We start from the raw sequence: 19,420 nt of genomic DNA, 5'->3' as shown, positions 1-19,420 counted from the left end.
ATCATGCTGTGATGGTGAAGATAAATCGGATTGCCTAGTTCCTAGAGAAGATCCAATTGGTTTATTGTGCCGAGTGACATTTGTGGATCATGACAGAACCATAGAAACACTTTTGGTATGGACCACAGGCATCTATTGAGTGACCACTAAAATGATTTCTGTGATGACATGCTGAGAAGCTCACATTTAGAAATGCAGGGGGCATTTTGCTGCCAGGTTATTAGTATTGTTTTACCTTTAAAAAGAGACTAGTGAAACCACTGTTTCCTTGTTTTACTCTAAGTTATTTTGTTTACTTCAACTTTAGTAAATGAAGAACTCCATTACTCAAAAGAATTATGAGATTCCATGGAAATGCATGCAAGTTCTTCAATGATAAAATGAAATTCAAAAGAACTAAATTCTTAATAAATCTGCCAGCAAAATGCAATAAATGGACTCATAAATACATCATTTGCCCACCACTGATGCACATACCTGGTCTCCCAGGAGGACCTTGGGACCCAGGGTTGCCTTTAGGGCCTTCCAGAGCAGGACCAGGAGAACCAGGAAGGCCTGGGGGGCCCTGTACACCAGGGAATCCCTGGAAGCCTGGTTCCCCCTTGGGACCTGGAAGACCAGGGTTTCCTGGAATGCCTGGTAATCCTCCATCACCCTTTTGACCTAAGAAAGCAAAGTGACATTAGAGAATCCATTAAATGGCACTGAATTATAGTCTTATCTATACAGCCATGCTATTCACACCTATTAGAGCGAGTAAGATTATTTTCATGGTCAACCACCCCAAAAAACTGTTCTTCCTATTTCAATATGTGGGGGCTTCAAGAAGTCCATGGAATGATTCCATTATTTCTTAATTCGTTTTTTCTATGAACTTTTTGAAGCCCCCTTATATTTGTATCAGTTATCAGAAGGCTTTGAATTAGGAATAAAAATTTAGAGAAAAATAATAGCTTGCATCCAGAAAGACATCCTTGGATCACAGAGTAATAATCATATGACAAGTACCTATAAGGGGAAAAATGCACACAGTATCATCACGGTGGCTGGAAAAGATTCCTGAAACAATATTTTCATTCTAATTTTGAGATTAATGGAAGGTATACATCTTTAATCGTTTCTGTGTGTCCCTGCAGGAAGAAAGATGGGGCTTGGAAACTCACAGGGACAGTTCTATCCTGTCTTTTACTGCTACAATGAGTAGGCAGTGAGTTTATTTTGGGGTGTGCCCCTGAAAGGAGTCCTGGTGGCATAATAGGTTAGATGTTGGGCTGCTAAATGCAAGGTCAGCAGTTCAAAACCACCAGCTGCAACATGGGAGAAAGATGAGGCTATCTACTCTGGTAAAGACTTGCAGTCTCAGAAACCCAGAAGTAAGTTCTACTCTGTCCTATAGGGATAGCTATGAGTTGGAATTTATTCAATGGCACTGAGGTTTTTTATTTTAGCTCTGTTCCTGAAGACCATGCTACTCCAGATTTACAACAACAATCTAGATGAGTTGCTCTCCACCACTAACATTCCTGCAGGAAATATAACCTTGATTCATAAAACCACTAATTTTCATGTTGGAATCATGAGAAGGATAGTAGAATTTCTAGGACGTGTGTGTGTGTGTGTGTGTGTGTGTGTGTGTGTGTGTGTGTGTGAGAGAGTGAGAGAGAGAGAGAGAGAGAGAGAATCAAACCAAAGCCATAGAGCTAGTTTCAACTCATAGTGATCCTACATAGGGTTTCCAAGGCCTTAAATCTTTAAGGGATCAGCTGGCCTCATCTTTCTGGTTGGCTTGAACTGATGATCTTGGGATTAGCAATTCAACCCTTACCTGATAGCGCCACCAGTGTTTGAGAAAGACCTCCATAAAATAGGCAATGGCCAGTTCAGAATATATATATATATATAGCTTCACAAAGTGTGTGGGAAAATGGAATTAAAAGATAATGGATGGGGGGGGAGCGAATAAAAGTACAGTTGATTTTATGATTTTATTAAAATATTAAAAATTGGAAAATTTCCATAGACTTTTGGAAGACCCATCATATACATTTAGTTAAGTATTTAACTGTTTGGTGCTTAACAATGACTAAGCACAAGGGAGGACAGGGAGATGTGTAGATGTGCACACTTCAGAAAATTCCAAACTCACTGCCATTAAGTGGATGACAACTCATAACAGCTCTATTGGACAGAGTAGAATTACCCTTGTGAGTTTCTGAGACTGTAACTCTTTAAAGGAATAGAAAACTCCACCTTTCTCCTGAGGAGCCACTAGTGGTTTCGAACTGCTGACTTGCAATTAGAAACCCAATGCATAACCACTATGCAACCAGGGCTCTTATGTGTGCACACATCCATTCCAAATATGCCAACATTCAAATTGAGTTTCCAAGACATACTTTATTGATTTATATATTTATATAGATTTCTACTGTGTTTCATTATATTTCCTCAATATTGCTTCCATGGGGAGAAAAGAGTGTTCATTTTCCAACTAAAAAAAGGTAAACAAATGATTATAGTGAAAACCACCTCTTCAAACAAGTTTGCCTTATTTCCTTAGCATTTAGTTAATAAATTAATAAAGAGGTGAATTTCCATTAGGATGCATTTTTATACAGGTTAACTTCATATACTGAATTGTTAAATAAGCAATGCTTTAAGTGTTTTCTGGGTGTGTACGTGCATTCTTTATAACAAATGGTCCAGAGGGAAAAACAAGTGTGCTAGAGAACATTCTTTTTGTGGATAGATTTACCAGATTTCATTAAAGTTTACCAGTAAGTCCTGGGAGGCCAGGGGGTCCTGGGATTCCAAAACCTGGTTGACCTGTCAAGGTGCAAATAAAAAGAAAATCTCAAAGAGGTAACAGTAATTGAAATAAGTACAAATATTTTCAGATGATTAAGTCTTTTATTAAGCGCTATAATGTATAATTACACAGAATTTAGGGAAGACTTACTTCAACATGGAACACAAATTCTAACATGAAAAATAACATGAGGATAGAACACAAATATAGTCGATGTTTAAATACATATATATCATATGAATATATGTAAATGGAATATGGATTGCATAAGGAGAGTCATCCACAGAAGTTTGAAAAATCTGAGTAAGTTCTTGATGTGAAAAACTGGGCAACAAAGGAAGTTTTAAGAATGAAGCTTGGTTAGCAAACATGAGGTCATATCTTGAGGAGGAAACTAATTAGGAAGAGGGTAGAATCTATGGTACCTTAAAAGGTCAGAAAGAAGATACACTCTCATCGCAGGGCAAAAGTTAAAGTAGACAATGAGGAAAGTAGAAAACTGATGATTTAAAAAAATACAGCACCTGGTTCACCCTTCTGTCCAGCTGGTCCAGGAATACCATCTTGACCTGGTTTGCCTTTCTCACCTGGAGGCCCTGGTGGGCCAGGATGCCCACCACCACCTAAAGAACAGAAGCTATTAGCTTAGAGCCATCTTATCAACTATCTTTTGCTACAACTTGTTTCAATCTCTACACACTAGCTTCAGCTAGTACTGTCTCAATGACACCAAGGGGTTCTGAGACATTCCTTTAAATATTGAAATTCTGTTAAAATGAGGCATAAAATAAAGGGATATAATGGAAATAAGGAACAGCTTAATCATTCACGCAATATTCCTATATTTTCAGTTTCACATTTTTGAGAGACCCTAAATGGCTTTATTTACTGACATATCAAGAAATAAGTGGCCTTAGTATAATGAGGAGGGTAAGGTGGGTAGGAGGGCCATGGTAGGCCTTTAATGGGACCAAGAAAAGTGATTTGCTTTAAAAAGCCAGTAAACAAGCTAACAATCAGAACTTCTATCTGCTATCATAAGATGTTTGGAATCACTCCCCAGAGAAGCTAAGATAGTTAAAGTTTATTGTGCCAACCTGGCCGATAAACACATGTGGAGTTAATTGAAGAGCAGAGAGATAAATGGCTCAGTGAGCCTCGCCTTTTGAGTTCTCAGGTCTCTTGCTTTCTGATGGTCAGACCAGGGTGCAGCGGCCTTAGCCAGTTCCCTGCTTCAGCTGGCAAGGCTCACTTCCTGTAAACATCCCTGAGGAGAAGCCACATGGACCTACCCCAATGCAGCCCTGGGTGCTGGAGCAGCCGTGTGGAAACCCCTGCCAGAACTGAGATGCTTACACACTCACTGAGTCGGCTTTCCTCCTGCAGTTGGCATCATAGTGTGTGTTTTGTGAGATAAGGTGACCAGACGTCCCAATTTTTAGCCATTTTTCCCGTGTCCTGTGGCATTTTTAAAAAGTACTGATTTTTGGAAAGAATGCACGAAAAGCTAGGGTATACGGTTTTCAGCTGCCATGCGGCTATTTCGCCAGGATATGAGTTTTATCAATGGTGTCCCGCTTTACCAATGTTAAAATCTGGTCACCTTAGAGATGGAGGAGGACTTTGTGGATTGGTGTTGGACCTAGGGGCTAATGTTGGACTTGTTGGCTTGGGCAGCACTGGGTTAGGATGTTTTCTTGATGTGCACTTACCCTTTATATAAAACTCTCTCTTATACATATGAGTTTCTGTGGATTTGTTTCTCTAAAGTACCAAGACTATTACAGAAGCCAAGGCCAGAAAATAAGAGTCCACAATCACTGTAAGCAACTTTTATTAAGAGTTGTTCATTTTATATCTAACAAACAAGCTAAGTGAATGATCACAGTATTTCCTTGTCTTAAAAATGTTCACCGATTATAGAAGTTACTTTCCCAAGCAGAATCTGTGTATTAGTTTGATACAACAACCAATTCTTTATTGTTATGCTTACCGATGGGACCAGGTTCTCCAGGAAGGCCGGGGTTCCCAGGAGGACCATCAATACCTTTGGGTCCCGGAAGGCCTGGGGTTCCTAGGGTTTATTTAAAAAAAAAAAAAAGAAAAATTGTAGTGCTTTGAGATCTACAATTAGGATCACAATTTCTAATGCTGCCATATAAACAGTGAAGAACTGAAAAGAAATCCAAAATATGTTGATTTTTAAAAATGATATATATATATTTAATTTTTATATTTATTTATTTATATAATTGTTTTGGGATTTTTGCTGCAGTCAAGTTGGACCTCAACTCACAGAGAGGTGCCACACATAACAGAATGATCACTTTTGTGATCCACAGGATATTTTCATAGGCTGGTTTTTTATTGTTGTTTTTTAATGTATCACTAGGCCTTTCTTCTTAGGCCACCTTAGTATGGACATTCCACTGAAACGTGTTTCCCATGATCTCGCTGCCATTGAGTCCATTCTGTCTCACAACAAGAGCAGCATGCATATCTCTATCGACAGATGGACAACAGGTATGCTTGAGATGCACTGTTCAGAAATCAAATTGAGTTCTCCCATATGGAAGATGAATGTTATAAGCATAATAATGTATTTATAAATCTAAAAACGACTACCATATTATATTAGAAAAATTGGTAGGATTCCATTGCATTTATATACTATAGTTTTTCAATGCATCCACCCATTGCTGGACATTTGGGTTTTACCACATTTTAGCTATTAAAAATATCGATTCTCCTATTATGGAAACCTAGTCTGTTTCTATAACATCAATTTTGAGGATAGTACAGGACTGGGCATTGTTTCAAACTCATGTATAAAGGGTCTCTATGAGTCAGAACCAACTCAACAGCACCTAACAACATTGAACAATAACAATAAATTTGACATGTATACTTTTGCTAAAGTCTTCTTGTGCACATCTTAATTTATCTTGGAGAAATACCTGAGTGGAGTTCCTATGTCAGAATGCAGTTGTGTCTTTTATAAAAGATTGCTAAACCGTTTTGCACTCACAAGGCATGAAAACTTCAGTTGCTGTAGATCATTGCGCAACATATGGCAATATAAATTGTTTTAATAGCCAATCTTGAAGGGTTGTAGTATTATCTCATCATCAAATGCATTTGCACAACACTGATCACTTTTTCATAATATAGATCATTTGTGAAATGTCTTTTCATATTTTCCTGTTTCTTAAAATTTGGATTGCGTGCCTTGTTATTATGAAGCTGCAGAAGTTCTATCTATAACCCAGATTATCAGTCAGTTGCGGATTATCTTCTAGTCTATGGCTTTGATTAATTGTCTTAATGGTGTCTTTTGGTAAACAACAGTTTTTCATTTTGCTTAAGTTTAATATATCATGTTTTTTTTTCTTTTACACCTATTGGTTTCTGTGTCCTAAGAAATTTTTGCCTTGCCCTAAGTCATAAAAATATTCACCTTTGAAGAAAGCTGATGGTGCCCAGCTATCAAAAGATACAGCGTCTGGGGTCTTAAAGGCTTGAAGATAAACAAGCAGCCATCTAGCTGAGAAGCAACAAAGGCCACATGGAAGAAGCACGCCAGCCTGTGTGATCATGAGGTGTCAATAGGATCAGGTACCAGGCATCAAAGAACAAAAAGTCATTCATTGTGAATGAGGGGGAGTGTGAACTGGGGACCCAAAGCCTATCTGCAGGCAACTGGACATCCCCTTAGAGAAGGGTTGCAAGGAGGAGATGAGCCAGTCAAGGTGCAGTGTAACAACAATGAAACATACAATTTTCCTCAGTTCTTTAATGCTTCCCCCCCCCCACTATCATGATCCCAATTCTACCTTACAAATCTGGCTGGACCAGAGGATGTACACTGGTACAGATAGGAACTGGAAACACAAGGAATCCAGAACAGATAAACACCTCAGGACCAGTGGTGAGAGTGGTGTTACCGGGAGGGTGAAGGGAAGGTTGGCTAGAAAGGGGGACCGATCACAAGGATCTGCATATAACCCCCTCCCCAGGGTCAGACAACAGAAAAGTGGGTGAAGGGAGACGTTGGACAGTGTAACACATAACAAAATAATAATAATTTATAAATTATCAAAAATTCGTGAGGAAAGGGGACTGAGGAAGAAGGGGAAAAATAAGGAGCTGATACAAATGATTCAAGTAAAAATAAAATGTTTTGAGAATGATGAGGGCAACAAATGTATAAATGTGCTGGACACCATGGATGTATGTATGGATTGTGATAAGAGTTGTACAAGCACCCAATAAAATGATTTAAAAAATATTCACCTTAGTTTTCTCTAAGAGCTGTATGGTTTAAAGATTTGATGTTAGGAAAAACATCCACTCAAAAGACTATGTTCTTTCTATATGATATGAGGCATTGTTTGAATTTTCTTTTTTTCCCCACATGAATATTTCAATGCTTTATGATCATTTGTTGAAAAGACTTCCTTTTCCTTATTGGATTGTTAGGAACCTTTTACTAAAAAATTAATCCAGTCACTATGAGGTTTTTTCTGTGAAACCTATTATGCATCCCTGATATATTTATCATTCCTTAGGCCACTCCCCTATTAGTTTAATTACTGTAGATATATCTTCAAATCAGTTAGTGCAAAATAGAAAATGTGATGTTTATTCAGAATAAAAGAACTACAAATAGAAATAGACTCTATTGAGTTGCCTGAGATGTTGTAATAAATTAAAAAGTGATTTAAATTGAAAGGGGCTTGAAAAAGTTCATGGAAAAATTATATTACCTTTTAATTCATTAACTTTTTGAAGCCCTCCTCTTAGCATAGTAAGTATGTCTATAGCCAGATGTACACAATGGGCAAAACCCAAAACTGCAATGTGGCATTTCTGGAGAAATATGATAATGAAACATACATAGATGGAAATAAAATTGTTACAGAGGGTTTAACAGCAAATTTTGGCTGTGTTACAGTGCCCCCTTGTTTGGTAAAATACTTAGCTATTGTTTATAATGAAAGAAAGAGTTCCAGTCTTGGGGTGGCTGGAGGGAAATGGGGAGCTAATAACAAATACAAGAGGGAAGAAAATGTTCTGGAACTGATTGCAGAGATAGGTGTAAGATTCTTTTTAATAAGACTGAACTATGGAAGTGCATTTTATATGGATTTTATGTCAATAACATGAAATATTAAAAATAATTACAGTCTTAGAAATCCACAGGGGGCAGTTCTATTTTGTCCCATAGGGTTGCTATGAGCTGCAATTCAATGTCATTGAGTTTTGTTTTTTAAAGTATATTGTTATAAAGTAGTTACATGTAAGTAAATCAGCTGGCCTCCTAATATGAGTGGGTGTCAATCAATTGAATACCTTAAGAAAATAAAGGATATTGTGCTAGGGTTTCTTCTGCTTCCAGACTATAAATTAACATTTTACCAAAACACTCTTCCACTTTACTATTCTTGTCGCTGATTATATTGGGATACAGGATTACCAAAAACTAAACCAAACTCACTGTCATTGAGTTGATTGTGACTCACAGTGATCCTCTAGGATGCAGTAGAACTGCGGGATTTTGAAGCTATACAACTTTATGAGAGCAGAAAGTCTCTTCTTTCTCCCATTGAGCTACCAGTGGGTTTGAACTGCTGAGCAGTCCAATGTGTAATCCACTAAGTCATCAGTGGGTTTCATTATTCTGTCACTTGACCTATAAATCTTGGACATACCAGCCCTCCGCCACCCCTAATCAAGTAAGACAGTAGGAATTCTCCATTTTGCCACTTGACCTATGAATTTGGGGATCTTTCAGCCCTGACAGTTGCATGAATCAATCCCTTGAAGTAAATCTGTCTTGTTATCGCACAAGATATTTCACTATTTATGTTTTGTGGGGCTTCTTAAATTAACTTATAACCACTTTTTTCCAGAGAAATTTGCAAAATGGGCATGTGCTTCCAGAAACACCTCAGATTCATTATACATTTGATTATAAATTTATTTTGGTCATTGCACATTCAGAAACCTTCATTATTGCCAAATTTTTCTTGAACCCTATAATCAGTTACTTGATTCCACATGGGGTTGGCACCCACAGTTTAAGAAGCTTTGCTAAAGAACCCTGGTGAAGACAGTTGTGAATGCACAGCAAAATTAATACAACCATAACTAATCTCCAAAGTGATAAATTATTGGAAAACAATAGCAATGAGAAAATCTTAAAGGTATCTGGAGGATAACATTAAAAAGGAGGAAAAATAGGAATTAGTTACAACTCAGTAGAATATGGAGCTAGATGATAGTAGTATTGTAATTACTACTATCAGCATTTAAAATGTTGAAGAAAATAAATAAATAAAGAATACTTTTCTATCTCTCAGAGAAAAATCTCTAAATCAAGTCAGAATAAGGGTATTATATATATATACATATATATAATAAATGTGTCACAAGCCACGCCACTTTTCACAAAATCATTGCAAATCCTTCACTTCAGGAAAAAAGAATTTTGAACCTAGAAGAGGGTAGAGCACTAAAAGTGAAAATATGTAGTTCAATACAAAATCACATTTTCTTGTATTAAATTCCTTATAAATCAATTGACAATTTAAAGCAATAACTGTAGCAAAGAATTATAATATTTATAATTGTCAAGGTCATATTATAAGTCCAGGTAATCTCTGATACCAAAATATTGAGAAAGACACTATGAGATTGCCTAGTGGTAATGCATTCAGCTGAGATCCGCAAGGTCAGCAGTTTGACACCACCAGCCACTCCACAGGAGAAAGACAGGGCTTTCTAGTCCCATTAACAACAGTTTCAGAAACTCACAGGGGCAGTTTTACCCTGTCCTACAGAGTCACTATGAGTCTGCATTGACTCAATGATAGTGAGTTTTGACTTTAAGAGTTTTATCTCTTACAAGCATACACAAATGTTAACTAAACATATTAGCTAACTGAATACAGCAAGACTTAATGATGATAACATGTGATGAGCCAGTAGAGTTTACACAAACTGGAAGGCTGTTACTGTTTTCTCATTTGTGAAATTGTCGCTCTGAGTTGACATCAACTTGATGGCAGTGGGTTTTGAGTATCTCTTTGTTCTGTTTGTACAAGGGCCTCTTGGCCTATGTACAGGTTCCACATGAGCACAATTTAAGTGTTTTGACACACCCCTACAATCTTGGAAACAAGATTTCCACATCTTGTTTCATGGGATGGCTGGTGGCCTTGAATCTTAGACTTTTGACTTAACTGAGATTTAACTACCATGCCAGGCTACAAAATATACTAACCATGAAATAAAAGATCGATACATTGTACTTTATTAAAATTAACGACCTCTGTCCATATCTGTGGAAAGGTGTGCAGTTCAAGTCAACTCAGAGGCTCCTCACAAGAAAGGCCTGGCAGTCTACTTCCAAAAAACCCCCACCAAACCCAACCATTGAAAATCCTATGGAGCACAGTTCTACTCTCATACATGGGGTTCCTATGAATCAGAATCAACATGACGGTAATGGGTTATTTTGGGGATTGATTCATCACAAAAAAGAATTTAGAGAATGAACGGCAAACCTGAAATAGTAAGACTGAATTTGCAATACATCTGTTTGACAAAAGACTCATTCAGAATATATAAAGAATTGCTCTGAATCAGTAAGAAAAAGGCAACCAACCTAATGAAGAGTGAGTTAAAAAAAACATAAACAGGCACTTCAACAAGAGCCTTTCCCCATGGCCAATAAATATAAGATGTTAAGATTCCATTCAGTTAGTAAAGCAGATCTGGTCCTGTGCCATTCTCATAATTGTTGCTATGTTTGAGTCCACTTCATCTCATTGAAGATCTTCCTTTTTCCTGATTTTTAAAATATTTTTAGCATTTTAAAAATTGTTTTATATTGTGGCTATTTGGCTTCCCTCACACTTTAAACAGTTTTATTGGGACATAATACACACATCGTACAATTCAATCATATAAAAAGAATTGTGAAATCATTACAACAATCAACTTTAGAACATTTACTTCTTTCTTGTATTCATCACTGTTAGCTCCCCATTGCCCCCCAACTTCCCCTGCCACACCAAGACACCATTAATCCAGTTACTGTCTCTATAGTTTCAAGCATCCTGCATTTCATATACTAAAAAACATGCAAAGAAACAAAAAAGCTAACAGCAATAACAAAATATAGAAAAACCTCAATTGAAATTTAAGCAGAAAATATTCAAAACCAGAACAATTTAAAGGGTAAAAGGGGACAATAAATGATAAGGTGTTTAATTTTAACCTAACTACATTTGCCATAATCCACTTTCCAGTGCACTGTGTATGATAACAAGGCTACTCACATCCCTGATTTATGGTCAGAGGAGAGTCACTGGGGACTGAATCTGTTTGTAGACTCTGCAAAGGAAGTGTCATACTGATTTTCATAGTGGTTGAACAATTCTACAGTCCCACCAGCAATGCAAAAGTGTTCTGATCTCTCTGGATCCTCATTAGCATTTATTATTTTCTGTTTTATTGAATTTTGCTAAAAGTGTTGGTGTGAGGTGATATCTCATTTTGTTTTGATTTATGTTTTTCTTTTTGCTACTGAACTTGAACATTTTTCATATGGTTGTTGGCCATCTTGATGTCATCTTTGGTAAATTGTCTATTCATGTTGTGAGCCCATTTTTTGATTGGGTTATTTGTACTTTTCTTGTTAAGAAAAAATGTAGTTGTAAAAGGTTAGAGTGTTCTGTACATTTTGAAGATGAATTATTACTGATTTGGTCCAATCTATTCACTCTTTTGATGCAGTCTTTTATGTGCATAAATGTATTGTCTGATTTCTTGATTGCTGATTCCATGGGTGTTGATTGGGGATCCAAGTAAAATGAAGTACAGTGAAAAATATGGTGTTTGATATTATTGATTAAGAGAATGTGAATTTATGACTCAATGAAATATCTCTATCTACCTGACAGAATGGCTAATATTAAGGGGAGAAAAATCCCCAAACGGACCATACTCCATGATGATAAGGATTTTGAGCACCTGGAACTCTCATGCATTACTTCTGTGACTTTAATTTATAAACTACTTTGGACAACTCTTTGGCACTATCTGCTAGATTAAATATATATCAACTCTATGATTTAGTAAACTCACTAATTGTCTCAAGATCAATTAGCACATATATTCACCAAAAACATACAAAATATTTTTATAGCATCTTTTATTGTAAAGACTCCCAAAGTGAAAATAACCCCTAAATTCCCAAAGTCTGTTTGACAAAATGGGGTAATTAATTCATTGTGTTATAGTTCTTCACCTAAATATTACCCAATGATCATACAAAAAACACCTATTGGCATGTGCAACAAGAAAAATGAATCATTAAGACATAGTTTTGATGTCATTTATATGCAATTGATGGTAACAGAAATTATAGTAGAGGCTATCCCATGAGATATTTCATTGTGAAGGGACAAGAGTCCAATTTATGAGATGAGGTAAATCTTCTATATTTTAGTATGTATGGTGGATACGTGTATCTGGATAAATTTTACCCAGGTAAAATTTTGTCTATTGAGTTGTACACTTTAAGCATACTTTACCCGATGTATGCTCTACATAAATAAAAAGGTTAATGGAAAAAAAAGATAATCAAAAGCTCATTCATCCATTCCACTCTGTAATACAAAGAAGAAACAAAATATTAAATACAGGCATTAACAGAGCAGATACATTCAGGTTACCTGCTTGACTATAGTGCTTATTCCCTTTGCTTGAATGACTTGCCATTGCACTGAACTGTACCATTGTTCTACCAACAGCCACTAGCTGTGTTCCTGAGTACACCTTTCTAAGAGACGCAGCAGCAGGCTAGCGTTTGCAAGTGTATAATTTCACCTACAAAAATAGTAAAGCATTTTAATTGACTTGTGGCTAGCAGTCCAAGATTGAAAAATGCTCCACCACACAGTCTCTTTGCCAACAGGATATTGTCCTGCTGAGTTTGTAATACTCAGTCTTATTTTATACCAAAAGAAATTTGGGGAAAGAAAAGCTAAAGAACTAGTTCAAGATAATGTTGCTAGTCAGTATCTGAGTGCAAGCCCACCAAATAAGTTGCATTATGGTCTTGATTCATATAAGGAAGGAAAAACTAATTCCAAGAAAGTTAGAATTTAAGAAAAGGAATACTACCTGGGAATCCAGGAAGGCCTGCTTGCCCTTTGACTCCAGGGCTCCCCGGTAATCCAGGCAAACCAATGTCTCCCACAGAACCTTTGATACCAGGGTTGCCTGGATACCCAGGCAAACCAGGTTCACCCTGAAAACATAAATGCAAAGATGAAACTGGAGTTGCCGCATGAATTGACTTGTATAATAACATATCATTATTTATAGAGCTTTTACAATGTCATGCACTTTGCTAAGTGTTTTACATCAATTGGTTCATTTAATCATCAGAACAGCCCTACCAGTTAGGCTTTGTTACCTCTAGAAAACAGGCTCAGAGAAGTCAAATGCCTATGGTCAGTAGTAAATGGTAGAGTTGGGGTTTGAACCAGTCTGTCAGACTCAGTCAAGAACTCATGCTGTTTCTACAACTGGTAAATTGGATTACTCCAATTAATCCTTAACAACTCTGTGTGAAATAAACCATTAATATCCCCATGCCACAGTGATGCAACTAGTAAGTAGTGGAATCTGGATTTGGATCTAAGCATTCTGACTTTGAAACCTGTGTTCAGCATCCTTAGTTCTATACAACTCAACCATTAAGTGTATCAACCAATAGCTATTCAAACTCAAAAACTCACTGCTGTCACATTGATTACAATGCACATAGACCTTATAGGACAGGGTAGAACTGCCCCTGTGGGTTTCCAAGACTATAAATCTTTACAGGATAGAAAGCCTAATCTTCCTATTTTGGAGAGGCTGGTAGTTTTGAATTGCTGACCTTTTAGGTAGAAGCCCAATGCATAGTTCACTACATCACCAGGGGTCCCCACCAATAGCTACAGGTGGTTTTAAAGCAAGATGCAAAATTTATTTTCACATGAAGAAACCTATCATTTCTTAAATGTACATCTCAAATCCTCCTTCCTAGAAAAAGAGTGCACCCTAAGAGTTATAAATTAGCTCTCGTTCTATCACATCTATAGTGGTTTCACATATGGAAATTTTTTTCCTCTTTTTTTTTAAAAGAGGAGGGTAGTGTTTATATCCCCACAGGGAAAGAAGGACCAGACTTTAACCTGGTGCTCCAATATTTGAAGGCAACATACCGGCATGAAGCAGGGAACCAGTAGAGAGGTCTGAGGAGCCAGCCCCAATTCCCAAACTATGTGGCCAGCTGCCCCTCCCCCAGGAAGAATTTACTTCAGAGAACAGCACTGAAGCTATAGCTCGGGGAGAGAGACATGTCTGATCAGAGCACACGGAAGCAAATGAAGGGGAAGGAAGAGAGTGGAGCACATCCTGATTCACCAAGCCTTGAGGATGATATCCCTGCTCAGAGCAGGCAATGCACAGAGAAGACCATATGGCCGGTTGCACGATGAGACATGACATCCCTCACTGACCCACAGCCCTACGGGGGACAACGCCGGAGACACAGTGTGGGAATTGCACCTGGTCTGACCCCACCACACCGAGGCGGAACACTAAGGGCAAGCAACAGAACAGCAAGGGGAGCAGAGCAAGGAAGTCTCAAGGGAAAACCAAAAGTTGACTTTTGGGTGAGGGCATGGCACCCCTCAGACTCAATGAGAAAACACTCCTAAAGGTCAACAAACAGACCTTGAACTATTTACAGGCATTTTTTTTGGTCATTGTTTTTTTGGTTGTTGTTGTTTTGTTTTCTTTTGCTGCGTTGTTTTGCTCTGTCTTGTTTTTGTGCATATTATTATCTCTGCAGGTCTATCTAGATAAGATAGGCGGGATAAACAATCTGGAGAAGAAAACAGCGGAACGAACGGTACCGGGGGACATGGGAGAGGGGGAGGCAGGGGAAATGAAGTGGGTGTTAACAAACCCAGGGACAAGGGAATAACAACTGATCCAAAATCGGTGTCAAGGAAGGTGTAGGAGGCCTGGTAGGGCTTGATAAAGGGCAATATGTATCTGAAAGGAATTACTGAAACCCAAATGAAGGCCGTGCATGATAGTGGGACAAGAGGAAAGTAAAAGGAAATAGAGGAAAGAACTAGAGCATTTACAGAGGTCTAAATACAGACATATACATATGTAAATATATGTATATATGATAAAGGGGAAACAACTATATGTATATATTTATAGGTTTAGTATTAAGGTAGCAGATGGACATTGGGCCTCCACTCAAGCACTCCCTCAATGCAAGAACACTTTGTCTATTAACCTGGCATTCCATGATGCTCACCTTCCCGACATGATCGCTGAAGATAAAGCGGGTGCATAAGCAAATGTGGTGGAGAAAGCTGATGGTGCTCAGCTACCAAAAGATATAGTGTCTAGGGTTTTAAAGGCTTAAAGATCAACAAGCGGCCATCGAGTTCAGAAGCAACAAAGCTCACATGGAAGAAGCACACCAACCCGTGTGACCACAAGGTGTTCATGGTATCGGGTATCAGTCATCAAAGAACAAAAAAAATCGTATCATTTTGAATGAAGGGGAGTGTGGAGTGGGGACCCAAAGCCCATTTGTAGGCATCTGGACATCTCCTTACAGAAGGGTTGCAGGGAGGAGATGAGCCAGTCAGGGTACAGTGTAGCACTGATGAAGCATACAACATAGAATTTTCCTCTAGTTCTTTAATGCTTCCACCACCCCCCACTATCATGATCCCAATTCTACCTTACAAATCTGGCTAGAACAGAGGATGTACACTGGTACAGACAGGAACCAGAAACACAGGGCATCTAGGACAGATAAACCCCTCAGGACCCGTGGTGAGAGTGGTGATACTGGGAGGGTGGAGGGAAGATGGGATAGAAAGGGGGACCGATCACAAGGATCTACATATAACCCCCTCCCTGGGGGATGGACAACAGAAAAGTGGGTGAAGGGAGAAGTAGGACAGTGTAAGATATAGGACAAAATAATAATAGTTTCTAAATTATCAAGGGTCCATGATGGAGGGAGGGGAAAAATGAGGAGCTGATACCAAGGGCTCAAGCAGAAAGCAAATGTTTTGAGAATGATAAGGGCAACAAATGCAAAAATGTGCTTGACACAATGGATGTATGTATGGATTGTGATAAGAGTTGTATGAGCCCACATATGCAAGTTTTGACTCAACTCCGTTGAACATTTGTGGAGAGATAAGAGACTATTCACATACAGCACACAAAAACATTCTTTGCTCAATGAACATCTGCACTGTTTTCTTCTACTAGAGCTTTAGAATCCATGCCCAATTGCACAATTAAAATGTTTTCACCAATAACAATGAAGAAAAATGTGCCTTAACTCTAAATCTTTATCATGAGGTTCAGGACTTTGCTCAGGTTGATCATGACCTTTCCCACAAAGTGATAGTACCTGGCATTCTATGTGGAATGCTTCCTTGTTCACTTAGTGTTTGTGTTCACTTAATGTTTGTTCACTAGAGTATTGGGTTGAGAATATACAAGCGGGCTCCAAAATATTCACAAAAAATTAGGAATCAGAATCCATATACCATATATAGTTGAGTATAGGCGACCCAAACATCAGCAGAGGTACCTAATTTTACCACAAAAACTGCATTAAAAATGTGCTGGAAAAACTTGGCTCATACACGAGTATATACTGTAATCTGAAGTCAAAAGAGGGATTAGTATCAGAGACTAAATTGTGGGAATCCAGTGTGCAGGGGGCAATGGATGTCAGTCAGAACCCAAAATTTATCTGTGGAACTATTCAGAAAATAACCCTCCGGAGAACTCCCCCTATCTAAAATTGAGGGAGGGGAAGAAAGAGGCCACTAAATAGAGTGCTTGGGAGAGAGGGCTATGGACGGCCAAAGGCATAAATCTGACCTGTACAGTTAAAACTTTGTCAGTAGATCCCCCTATGATGCAGGTTTGGACCTGATTTGGTTTCTAAAATTTTCTTATTTTTGGTTTGTATTTTTTTGTTCGTTCATATTAGAGTGTATCTCAGAGATGTTATGTCAATGGAGGTCAACCTCTTGACGCTGTGTTATATATGCCTTTCCATTTTTTGGTATATGAAACTAAGATTGATGAACCTATGGGGACAGTGAGTAGAATAAGGGGGAGGGGAAGAGGGGTACAGTAGTGGTGGTGGGGTAAAGGGGAGATGATGTCAAGGAGTCCTTGTAGAAAAAGAGTGTTTGGAAAGAGAACGTGGCAGCAATAGTACAATTCTACTTGACATGATTGAAATATGGAATTATAAATGTATAAATCCCAACTAATAAAAAAGGAAGAAGAAAAACTTGTAAAAATATGGAATCAAATAATAATGGAGTTTCCTTCATTAACCTTTAGAAACCCCTTTGTTTGTATGCCCCTATCTCCACCCCATCAAAAACAAAAAAGTACCTCATTTCGAGACGCACAACTGAGTTATAATTACATTTTGAATTTAACTGGTTTCATCTTAGATAAAGCTTTGAGTAAATTATCAGGATTCTTTTGGTTATTTGTGAGCTGATGAAAATGTCCATGCCAAATTAACGACAAGTATAATCATTGACTAATGGTAAAACTGAAAGGCAGTAGAAAAAAGAGATACATTTTAAAAAATACTTCTATTGGGGGCTCACACATCTCTTATCACAATCCATACATTCCTCTAATGTGTCAAGTACATTTGCACATATGCTGCCATCATCATTTTCAAAGCACTCTCTTCCCACTTGAGCCCCTGATATCAGCTCCCCATTTCTTTCCCCACCCTCCCCCGCATGCCCTCCCTCATGAAACCTTGATAAGTTATAGATTAATTTTTCCATATCTTACAGCATCTTCCGTCACCCTTTACGCACTTTTCCGTTGTTCATCGCCCTGGGAGGGGGTTTTAGATTGATCCTTGTAATTGATTCCCCCTTTCTTCCCCCACCCTCCCCTAATCCTCCTGGAACCTCTACACTCCTTGTTGGCCCTGAGGGGTTTGTGATTATTGGTTTATTTATGATACTAAAGTATTTGAAAGTCTATAAATAATCCAAATATCTTATTTCAGCCAACACAGTTCCTTTCAACCCTTCCTTATTGACTCTATTCCTTTAAACCAAGTAGATTTTAAATAGTAAATATCTCACTTGGATTAGTGACAAACACTGAAATTTGCTAGCTTAAGTTTAAGCTAACCTGTTATTTTCCATACACTGGCAGAAAAAACGATGCATTTCAAAATATGTAAGTAAGAAAGATAAAAGAGAAGCTAGTGCTTAGAAAACCGACAGCATGGCCAGGAATCATATAATCACTGATAACAGAAAAATTCTATTTGTAAAAGCGGAAAGTGAATTGAGCACACAAAAACCGCAAATATCTACAGTTTTTCTAATGTCAAGCTTTGATATAATTCCAAAAGTTGAATGCATCACCCCTAATGAGTCAAATTTACCACTGTGAAAGTACCCGGCAAATGCATTTATCACTGTAAAATGTTTAACAAGCTTGAAATGAGAATTGTGTCAAGGTCACTGTGCTATATTACATTCAAGCCATGGAGAAAAAGATCCCAATTTGATAGACTCTTTGTTATTAAGATCCTAACTGTTAATATAAGAGAGCATTTAAATCATAGTCATTTTTCTTCTGTCCCATAGCAATACCATTTTTCTCTTCCACTCCATGCTATATAACCTCAGACGCAGAATACAGTTACAGGCTTGCCTCACAATTGAGAATAAAATACATCAAACGGTGATATTGAAGGTATGGGTGCTATAACAAAGTGTGGTGAAGAAACCAGATGGTGCTCAGCTATCAAAAGGAATAGTGTCTGAGGTGTTAAAATCTTGTCTTCAAATAAGCCACCATCAAAGTGAGGCATCAACTAAGTTCACATGGAAAAACCACACCAGCTTGTGTGATCCAAGGATTGTAAATAATGAAATCCAAATCATGAGGGAATGGTATCAGAGCTTACGTTATGAACACCTGGTTTACAGAAGGCTATAGATAACAGTTGTTGTTATGTGTCATGAAGTCAGTTCTGACCTATGCACAACAGAAGGAAACACTAGAGTACTGCACCATTCTCACAATTGTTCCTGTGCCCGAGCATGTTGTTGCAGTGTTTCAAACCATCTCCTTGAAGACCTTCCTCTTTTTCACTACCCCTTCACTTTATAAAGCACATCCTTCTCCAGCGACTGATCTCTCCTGATAATATGTCCAAAGTCTAATAGGATGAAGTCTCCCTATGCTTTCCTCTACGGAGTACTCTGGCTGTACTTCTTCCAAGACAGATCAGTTTGTCCTTTTAGCAGTCCATGGTACTTTCACTATTCTTCTCCAGCATCACAAATCAAATGCATTGATTCTTCTTTGGTCTTCCTTATTCTTTTTTTATTGTTTTATTAGGGGCTCATACAACTCTTATCACAATCCATACATACATCAATTGTGTAAAGCACATTTGTACATTCATTGCCCTCATTATTCTCAAAA

The 19,420-nt window shown here is 37.9% G+C and overlaps 1 protein-coding gene across 3 annotated transcripts in view; it reads right to left on the bottom strand.

Annotated features, from left to right (window-relative positions):
* Window positions 1-19,420, bottom strand: part of COL4A5 (collagen type IV alpha 5 chain) — a 276,485-nt gene that overhangs the window by 32,620 nt on the left and 224,445 nt on the right. For all 3 annotated transcript variants that reach the window (XM_004710041.3, XM_045298536.1, XM_004710040.3), the window contains exons 37-41: window positions 13,004-13,130; window positions 4,803-4,883; window positions 3,334-3,432; window positions 2,776-2,826; window positions 478-663 (exon numbers count right to left, since the gene is read on the bottom strand). In XM_004710041.3, coding sequence (XP_004710098.1) covers window positions 478-663; window positions 2,776-2,826; window positions 3,334-3,432; window positions 4,803-4,883; window positions 13,004-13,130 — 544 coding nt within the window. The remainder of the gene's footprint in view (window positions 1-477; window positions 664-2,775; window positions 2,827-3,333; window positions 3,433-4,802; window positions 4,884-13,003; window positions 13,131-19,420) is intronic.

Source organism: Echinops telfairi, unplaced genomic scaffold (genome assembly GCF_000313985.2).
Source record: "Echinops telfairi isolate 266 unplaced genomic scaffold, ASM31398v2 ScPeMD7_7427;HRSCAF=8465, whole genome shotgun sequence".
NCBI lineage: Eukaryota > Metazoa > Chordata > Mammalia > Afrosoricida > Tenrecidae > Echinops > Echinops telfairi.
Note: the sequence above shows the minus strand (reverse complement) of the source record. Positions and strands in the feature narration are given on the sequence as shown.